At 36.0% G+C, this 10300-nt stretch overlaps 2 protein-coding genes and 1 long non-coding RNA gene across 3 annotated transcripts; all 3 read right to left on the minus strand.

Moving 5' to 3' along the window:
- Positions 1-463: 463 nt before the first annotated feature.
- Positions 464-1447, minus strand: LOC114751545 (UDP-glycosyltransferase 72B2-like). Its single transcript, XM_028940202.1, has 2 exons — positions 1365-1447; positions 464-1267 (listed from the first exon to the last, which is right to left on the minus strand). The coding sequence occupies exons 1-2, from the start codon at positions 1411-1413 to the stop codon at positions 933-935; spliced, it is 384 nt and encodes a 127-aa protein (XP_028796035.1). The 5' UTR covers positions 1414-1447; the 3' UTR covers positions 464-932.
- Positions 1448-4223: 2776 nt separating this feature from the next.
- On the minus strand, positions 4224-6497 carry LOC114751543 (uncharacterized). The gene is made up of 3 exons (XM_028940198.1): positions 5722-6497; positions 5501-5609; positions 4224-4761 (listed from the first exon to the last, which is right to left on the minus strand). Exons 1-3 carry the CDS (start codon positions 5851-5853, stop codon positions 4574-4576), a joined length of 429 nt encoding a protein of 142 aa, XP_028796031.1. The 5' UTR covers positions 5854-6497; the 3' UTR covers positions 4224-4573.
- Positions 6498-7448: 951 nt separating this feature from the next.
- On the minus strand, positions 7449-9481 carry LOC114751546 (uncharacterized). Its single transcript, XR_003740762.1, has 2 exons — positions 9348-9481; positions 7449-7602 (listed from the first exon to the last, which is right to left on the minus strand). It is a non-coding gene; the product is annotated as an uncharacterized LOC114751546 (long non-coding RNA).
- Between the last annotated feature and the right edge of the window lie 819 nt (positions 9482-10300).

A 10300-nucleotide genomic window follows, 5' to 3' on the forward strand; every position in this document is an offset into this window, starting at 1 on the left:
GGTCGTCGGAGCTCCAGTGGAAGAAAACAATTTTTTTGAAAATTTTTACAACTTCAGTATAACAGTTAACAACTTTTATAACCTTATTAACAACTTCAGTATAGCAGTTAACAACAGATTTTTGAGTTTGTTAAAGGCATTACTGAAGTTATAAAAATGCCACTTTTTGAATTTTTTTTGAAAAATTTGTTGTTAACTGCTATACTAAAGTTGTTAATAGAGTTACAAAAGTTGTTAACCGTTATACTGAAGTTGTAAAAATTTTCAAAAAAAATTATTTCCAGTCACTGGAGCTTGTTGAATTTCCTAAAAAACTTGTTGTTAATTGCTATATTGAAGTTGTTAATAGCATTATAAAAGTTATTAACCGTTATACTGAAGTTATAAAAATTTTCAACTTCAGTATAACGTTAACAATTACGTTTTTTTGAAAATTTTTACATCTCCAATATAACGGTTAAACACTTGAATTTTTCTTTGAAGTTCTTTGCCTTCATCACCTTCCATTAATATTTTCACAGCTCTAGCAACTTCCTCTCTCATTACAATCCCATTCTTATTCTCATCACCTTTCGGCCTCACTGCAACTTTAAATTGTTCAGTTAGCATCACAGCATTCATCCTTTGCTCTGCAAATAATGGCCACACTATCATTGGCTTGCCATAAACGATAGCCTCCAGCGTTGAGTTCCAACCACAGTGTGTCAAGAATCCGCTAGTAGATTCATGTTTCAGAACTTCTACCTGTCTGTGGGGCCCATGATGGGACCACAAAGCCTTGACCTTTGGTTCTCTCTAGAAACCCTTTGGGCAAGAAGTGGAAGGGGTCCTCCTTTTGTGCACTCAAATAAGCCGAATTGGCTACTCCACTGGGAGCCCTCAAGACCCACAAGAACTTGTGGCCACTCATCTCTAACCCAAAGGCTAGCTCATTAAACTGCTCGTGATAATGTTCCGCCGCTCCCAAAAGAGACGTATAGAACTGAGTTTCGTGGCTGATTTCCCAACCATGTTAAACACTCTGAATTGGACTCATTTATGCTTGTCGATCTTATCGGTATAATAGGCCCCACATGATAAACCAAAGGATGGTTATCACTTTCCTGTAGAGCTATTGCTACCTCTCGTTCCAGATCTACGAAGCTGTTCACTAAGATACCATCTGATAAGCGAAGTTTTTTGCATGCATGAAGAACTGTTTTGTAGCCTCCACTCGATCTTTCTTGAGATGGGTCTGGGAGATCCGTGCCTTGAAAGCTTATGCAACCTGCAGAAATTTTTAGACGTTAATACAATATTCAATTCAGCTTGAAATATTTCCACCATATGGAGAGTGAGAATTCAAAGTAAATTTATTATGCAACCTGGAAGTTTCAGGGGTTGTGACAACTCTCGAAACCCAGTAGGAACCATCTCGTGATCCTCATCAAGCTCTGGAAAATGGAGGCAGAAAGACAGTAAAGTCGTTGAACAAGGAAATAAAAGATATGACTTGAGTTTGAGTTCGTTTGCTATTTCTAATGCATCCATTGAGAAGAAATCAACAACTAGAGCAACAACGTGATGGGTTGGAGAATCAAATGAGCTCAAAGCATATTGTAACATTTGGGCTTTTTGAATAAAAACTAACTGCATAATTAACAGTTAGTTGAGGGCTAAACAAAATACTAATCTTAGAAAATAAATTAAAATTTAAAGTAATTTAGTAATTATAGAATTTGAAATGGATAAAAGTGATTTCAAGATTGTGGTTTTAGTTAATAATATTAGATTATTTTTGCCTAGAGATTGGCGTGTTACTGTCAACAGAACAAACAAAGAAACTTTAAAGTCTTACTTATTATTTACCTAAAACCTTTCACAGAGAGCGGAGATTGACTAGGAAAGTTAGCTGCGGTGTTGTAATTCTGAAACTTTTTTTTAATAATAACTGAAATCTTCCTTGTAGGTAAAAAGATTAACCTCTCTCTCTCATCAAGATCCACCGTTTAAAAAAATGGAGAAGAAATGGAGGGAAGACTGGTAAAAAAAAAAAATGAAAATTAGCTTTCATCTCATGAGAAGCCTTGGCCAAGGAATCAATGTGCCTGTTCCAGAGAGCTTAAAAAATTTCTTATAAACACGTTTTATACAAGTCGAGATAAAACTCTTCTTATATATTTATTTCGTATTCCGTAAATTACTATTTATAAACTATTTATAAATTATTCTGAACGGATTTAATATTGAAAAGATTTTTCCTAGTAGTTCTTTTGCCACCCCCTATGAATAATGTTCCTAACATCATCATCTATGTCCCTGAAGGGGTGGTCACTGTCACGTGCAGTTTATATATTCTTTAATTTTGCCCTCACTTGGTGAGGCGTCACATAGCAATAAAAGAAGGGACAAAATATACGGCACCCACATAAATTACTGATGAGTTGTGTCGGCCATACTCATAAATCTTTTTCGTTCTCTAGCACTTTTTCTGATTTCCTACAGTACCCTTGCATCAAGATTTTTTTAGTCTTTCCTTTGCCCGCCTTTCGTTTCTGTTTCTTTAAAGGTGCTTTTATTCTTCTCACAAAAAAAAAAAGTATTTTTATCCTTGAAATATGTCATGAAGAGCAATTGATATCTTTAAATACAAAAATAAGCCATGTCCTTGAATGTGCCCTAACCCACTCTTAACATATTTTGAAAATTAGATTGAATCTGTTTCTACCATGCAGACTCTTATTTATCATAGTAGTGTGTTGTGAAATTTTATAATCATAATTCGTTTTCTATTTAACCATGATATTTGTACTAGAAAACTGAAATTTATTAATAAAGAGGCATCTTACAAGTAAAAGTTCTGGGTTCCGTCGTCAAAATTCACCCCAGGATTTCCAGGTGGAAGTTGACGAAGAAGGCAAAGGACACCTTCCATTCTATGGGAGGTTTTGGCTAAATAATCAGCTAATCCTATTTCTTCCCTGTTAACATACCTAATATCAACCTGCCAGTCCCGATGAAACAGTAATATGGCTTCATCAATCAAATCTTTAAACGGATGGTCTACATCACATCCCCCTAACATCAGATTGATAGCCTCTACACAATCAGACTTTACAATAATGCTCTTAAGATTCCGAGACCAACAAATGTCTAACCCATACGGAATCCCAAAGACTTCAGCCAAGGCCGAAGGAACTGAAATGGTCTTGCATTGAAACCCACGTATCCAACTTCCCTCTTGGTTTCGCAGAACCCCTCCGCACGCGCTGCTTCCATCCTGACGTACTGATCCGTCCACCTCCAAGTAAGTGCAGTTCCCATCTTCATTACTTGCCTCCATTAACGATGATATTCTTTGAACGTTGAGTTTTTTTTTTTTTGTCTTGGAGTGCAATGTATTGAACCTATCTAATGAGTCAACTAAATAATTGAAGACATGAGCAAAACGTGTTAAAAATCGAAACATACCTCCATGCTGGGGCCACCAATGACGTGAAGGCCTGTAATCTGTATGCCAAATAATGGCCAAGCAATAACATGCAAGAAGAGTTAGTACAAAGATATTTTGGTTCTGTGAGGGAAAGATTCCAAACTCAATTCATAGTTGCTTTGATGAAGGAAATGGGGAAGACTAGAGTAACATAGCGGCAATTTCAAAGATAGTTTATGTGCTGAGAGATAGTTTTTGAAGAGCTCTTTGTTTATGAGAAGTATTCAACAAATAAAACAATGTAGAATTTCATAAACTCATCAAATAATAGGCAAGATTTCCTTGGATGGATCAAGCTAGAAGAAATCACCATTTTAGTCACAAGTTGACATCAAACCTCGTAATTTTTCCAAGATCACGACTTTCTTCCAAAATGGCCTGATTTTCGATCTGTCTAACCGTGTTTCAAGAATCAAAGCATAGGGCCAATGGCCTATTATCACAAATAATTCCTGTACTCATATAAGCAACTCTCCTCCATGTAGAATTAATTGAGCACTGTCATTTTGGACAAATTTACATGTGGGTCAATCAGAAATTCTGCAGTACGGAGAGAAAACAATTAGAAGTTAAACAGTATATACTTTAGTAACTCTGTGAGGTAAAATTGCAATATTTTCAAATCAATTGTCACTGGCGAACATGGTCCTCATGGCCTAGGTTCTAATGCTTGAAGCTGGCCTCCAGGTTCCAAGTTCAGCTGCTGGAACCTTTTCTTAAAAAAAAAAAAAAAAAGAAGTCAATTCTCACGTAAGTAAAAAGTCTTGCTCCAATGGGTTGCCTCAGGCAGGATGGCATTCAAGTCTTGAGTTAGTTATGCAAAACCTTATCTGGTAGAAAAAATACAAATACAAATCCAAGGAGGGGTAATCCTATTTCGGCTTACAGCAGCACAGAATAGACAAATTTTACATTTGCAACAACGCAGGGATCAATCAACAAAGTTTATGCTTAACGCACTGTGAACAAACTGGGGAAATGCCTCCTCCTTCTATATTTTGAATTCCTAGTTTGACTATGAGGAAGATTTTATCCACAGACATGAAGTGTGGTTCCAGTCCCAACCTATGCTGCCTATCATTTTTTGCTGGCGTCAATGGTTTAAGCACCTGGGAGGATATAACCAATGCCGGTTTGACCAGAACGAGTAAGCACTTCGAACTCTCCAGCAGTAAAAGATTGATCTTCCTTGAAAATGGGTCGTTTAAGTTCTACATACGCACAGTAGTCTACTTCATATACTGTGGTATTCTTTAAGAAAGCAGCAAGAGCCACTCCAACTCCTTCCCCTGCAAAGAGACGAATCATTTACAATTCAAACTAGAACTCTTGCTGAAAAAAAGGAAGCTCATCTAGATGACTGGTTTGCAAGTTTCAACTCGCTTGTTCCTCCCCCCCCCCGGGGAACAGTTACGATCTATCCCTAGTTAATTTGGTCAGTAATCAGTTTAACTCCTAGCGACAGAAGTGTATTATTTAGGCCCCTATGGTATATTTAAACACCCTTTGGTATTGAGCCCTAATAGATAATCGTGTGCATGACAAAGTGAAGAACAATTAGATTGTCAAAAGGATATTCACTTATACATTGAATAGTTTCAGTCTTCTAAAGCCATGTAGGTGATATTTGGAAACAGACTATGAGCATAGTCCTACTTTTAGTCTCACAACATTATAAAATTGACTTCTAACACTCGAACTATTAATTCCTATTTAAGAATCACAAGAGTAAGGTCCGCAAAACCTCGGTGTAATTAAATAATAACATAGATCAGAAGAGGGTTCAATGGCACACAAATTTAAAGCATAAGTGGAAAACCAATTTAGTGCCAAATTAAATGGGAGAGCAAACTATAATCCACCCTTTTTGTATTATTAAAATCTTCATTCCCATTGTAAATTCTGTAATGTAAGGGGAAAGTTAAGAAGAAATTTGTTCTTCATCAAAAGGTGCCTTTTTTTAACTTTTGTTGACAATCAAAAGGTGCCATTGCCATACGCTGAACATAAAAGAAATTAAAACCTTACCATGTGTGACAAGCAGCAAGTTCTCGGTATGATAATTATCTGCAAGTTCCTTAATCACTTGCTCATATCTAGCTCTTGTACCCAAAACTGGCTCTTCCCATTTGGGCAACTGGTGTTTATCAGGCAAAAATTCCAACAGTCACAATTAAAATCTGTAATTGCATAAACAAGTAGCAGCCAAAAAATTCTGAGTTGAAAAATATCTAGTCCTCAAGCTGTACCTCTTTATACATCCTTTTTGCATTCTTATCCACTGTTCCAGCTGGGAGAATTGCTTCACGCTCTGCAATATCAAAACCCCAATTACCATCCTTAGGAGCCAATGCAGGACTGATAGCTTCTCTGCTCATCATCTCACATAATCCAAGTTCAACAGAGGCCTAAAGTTGGTTCCAATAAGAGAGATAACGTTAGCAGCTTATGGTACCAGAAATTAATACTCGCATTATAAGCATATAAAATAAAGACAATGAACTAGAATGATGATATCGAGACTCTTCAATTCTACATATTCATCAAACCCATTTTCTATGACGTATCCAAGCACATTTAATCATGAAGCCAAGTCTGAAATGTTACCTGAGTATGTACAAGTATTTCACACACATATATATAAATCATAGTAATCTATTAGAATGCAACAACCAATCAGAGGTAAACTGTGTATGAGCACTATTCTAATCAGAATCTGGAGTTTCTTTATCTAATTAATCATCTAGCGGTGACTGCAAGAACAATCCTGGAAAACCAGTGGCCAGGCAGTTCATGGCATTGTGGTGAACTCAAATTTACACTCTTGTGTTGTAGGTAGAAGAAACAGAAATCTCTGTAGTGCCATCTAGGCCGCTAGGGTCACTTCATCATAAATTCATCACTTTGTGAACATTTTCTTTAAAGAGCATCGTTTATGAAGAAAAAGTGAGCTAGAAATCAAGGATGTCATCCTTGCTCAACCCACAACGTGAAGACTGAAGGTTCACTGAACCTCTTTCCCGAACTGGTAGTAAATATATAATTGCAATGCCATTTTCAGATAGGTCAATGCTCTACAATATGATGAAACACCCTCTTGCTGCTCATGCCAACAACTTCCAGAAAGAAGTGAAAACAGAGCATGCACGACCACACAACATTGAAGAAGATGAAACACCGAGTCACCTAAATGGGTTAAAATCTAACGACAGAAACAGAAACACTAAACCATTATATGGCTAACTAGAGCAAACAACCTAAATCATTCATGCAATTGATGGATTAATCACCATTCCTATCCTTCCCCTTCCACAGCCTACTCCTCACTTTTCTCAAACACGGCTTAAGCAACTATATACCAAACACACATTACTTCACCTTTCAACAAATTATTGAGGAAGCCAATGGCAGGTTCAATTTTGTCGCACCCCGGCTGCCAGAAATGCTGCTATTCTAGCGATGGCCACGTTACTCTTCGCCGGCAGGTGTGGGTCCTTCTTGACCTAGTGCCTTTCCAATTTGTCCCTTCTACTTAGCATGCATCGTCATTTCCCTCTCTCCCATGAGTGTCTTGTGGATGCATTTTGAATAGAGGCCATCTTTTTTATAAAAAAAAAAAAAAAAAAAATTTCTGTCACGCCCCTACTTTAGAGGTGACCGGCACAGAATATGAGAGACCTCACACTCCTAAGACTAAATATATGGATTGTTTAACTAATATATATATACACACTTTTTTAGGATAATCATAAATAGAGGCATCTCATTAGACAAAACATCCATATACTTAATCATGTTGTGATTCAAAATATAAAACTATTTGTAGAAATTTTCAACAGAGCCTCCAATATAATCTAGACTTCCTGAAAATTCTACAATAGCCTGCAAGTTTCAAACAATATTTGGGCTCTGCTCCCCAGCACCAATATATATAACACTACCTTCCAAAATAACCCAAAAGACGAGGACCTAATCATAGATTACGTGGAGCATCAAATTCTAAAAGTAAAGACATAAATGTACTTTTGAGTTTACATTAGCTAACAGTTACTCAAAATAAAGTCACAAGTTCTGGATCTTCAATGAGGCTCTTCACTGCTCAGCTGGGAGTACAAGGTCAGTGGTGCTGTCTGAAGTCAACAAAAGAATCTACCGGTGAATAACATTCCATTGATAATATTTAAAAAGGTAATAACAGATTAATGCAATAAGACCAAATTTTACTTGGAATGACTATGATAAAAAATTAAAGTTTCTACAGTACACAATCTTAAATTAAAAGATAAGTGTATACCCAAGCTCATTAAACAATTAAATCCAAATTTGTAATAAGACAGCTAGTTACACAAAAATATTATAAAATAACATTTCTTAAACACTAATATTTTTATAGGACTTCAACAGAACGGAATAGCAAGCACAGCTTGAAGCCACAAATACAAGTGTGGACACATAGTCCACGAGGGTAAGTAACCAATCAAGCACAGCCAAAGCCACGAAACAAGCGCGGGAACGATGCCCACGAATATCCAGCGAGCTCGAAATTACCATGGCGCGCCAAGGACTAACAGTGCTGCTGTTAGTGACCAGCTTTCTGTATCCAGACCTCTAAAAAAAAAGTGTACAAGCTTGCACGGGATTGAGTTTATTACTAACAACCAAAGGGATATATATTTATATACTTTATTTCCACGAATGGAATCCTTTAAGGAATATTTTATAACAGATGATCCCAGCATGAAGATTTTCAAATAATATTTTCAAAACTCCTTTCCAAATTCCAAGTATAAATATTTATTAGAAACAAAAATGCAGATTAACGAATTGTACGTAGAACTTTTAATCAGCATATAACAAGATAAAATATTCCTTCAAGTAATAAAACATTAAAACATTAAATAAGTGAGATAAAAAAAATGATAGAATTTAAGTCAAATCACCTTGATAGACCATTTAAAGAAGCTAAATGTTTTTAAAAAAAATTAAGACAATGGAACGCTATTCACTCACCTGTTATGCTCCCAAAATATAACTCATTCCAATTAGCACATCCTTGAGTTATGCTCACTCCTCAATCCCCTAGTGTCCCGAAACAAAACATTATTAATACCCCAATTATAACTTATATACATCTAAATCATTTATCAACAATCTTGTAGCTCTAACAAGCCCATCCATGCCAAAAATATCCAAAGATTAGCATAATAGTCGGCAAGCATAACATATAAATTATAATTCACTTGTTTCCCGATAACAACGTAAAACTCCAACCTTCAAATTTTCTACCCACAAGAACAATCAACTCTTATTTCCTTCATGTATCTCCTGAAAACCAAAGTTTAATCATAATTAATCCAAAATAATATCTATCTTGCTCTTTTCCATCAAAATGTTATATAAACACCTATCAAGAAATTCTTTTGCTCATGTAGACATTTTATCAAACACCCCACGGGCACTCAACATTGTTTTGTGAAACAAGCATCCGCACCAAAAAAAATTTTCAAGTTTCCTTCTTAACTAAATTCATCTCATAGACCAAAATAAAAAGCACCCAATGATTTCAAGCTTCAAATAATAGTTGCAAGCAAGCACCATGCATCACCCTGTTAACAATATATAAAATCCTTCCTCCTCAATATGCTTTGTTTAAGACAACCCCCATAATTCTTGAAATCTCAAAACTTCCAGCAACCAAACCAATTAACATTCTCTACCCAAGCCAAAAATCACAAGATCCAAGAAGATAACATCCTACACGTGACCACCCACACCCAAAATTCTGCAGAAACGAATATGGAAAAGAAAATTCGCATAGCCACCCAAGATCAACCAAAATCAGCCCCAAACGCACAACAAGAAGGGTAAAACTTACCTAAACTTACACCATACTCCTACATTGCAAGACAAACCAGAAAAAGGGGAGAAAATGACTCCAACTGAAAGAGAAACACCCCAAACTCTAGCAATGTTCTGCAGCGAAAACAGAGGAGAAAGAATCTGCAAGAATGCACGCCGAAGACTGCAAAGTGAACGGTGGAGGACAGAGGGAGATGCGATCGTTGAAGAAGGGGGTGTTTGGCTCTCTCTCCAAACCATGGTTTGGAAAAAAAATTTGCCAAACACCCATCAAAAATTTGAAACCATGGTTTTGGGGGAAACCATGGTTTTGGCCCCCCAAAACCTTGGTTTCGAATAAGGGACGGAGGAGCTACTTCTAGGCTGATTTAATAATTGACTGTTGGTGGGCCCCGCAAATATCAATTATTTCCTTCCTCCTTTGCTCTACGAGGCTCCATGCTATAGCTTTCACTGGTGGTGCTTTGCAAAATATATTACTTGGTGTCCGCGGATCCTACTTCCACAAACATATGTTTTGTTAATCATATTTTCTGAAATAATTAATCATATTTTTTGTTGGCAAAGTAAATTATTTTACAAAAAACATATTTACTTATTTTATTAATATATATACGTTTTAATTTTTTTATTTATATTATTTATGTCTTATTTATTATGTTGCCAAAATATATATTATTAACAAATTTATTACTTCAAATAAGCATATATTATGAAATATATCTTATATGTAACTATCATTTAAACTTATGTCCTTTTTAGTAATTTCTACATATAAAAAAGCACTTCTGACAATAAATATCCAAACACTCTCACTTTATCAAAATCACTTTTTCAGACAATCTATTCTTTCAAAATCTATTCTCTCCAAAATCTATTCTCCAGAAGCTATTCTCCAAACCATGGTTTGGCTTCATCCAAACACCCCCGAAGAAAAGGAAGGGTTAGGGATTCAGCTTTAAAAAACTT

Source organism: Neltuma alba, unplaced genomic scaffold, assembly GCF_004799145.2.
Source record: "Neltuma alba isolate B1F8T4 unplaced genomic scaffold, ASM479914v2 tig00006982_pilon, whole genome shotgun sequence".
Lineage (NCBI taxonomy): Eukaryota > Viridiplantae > Streptophyta > Magnoliopsida > Fabales > Fabaceae > Neltuma > Neltuma alba.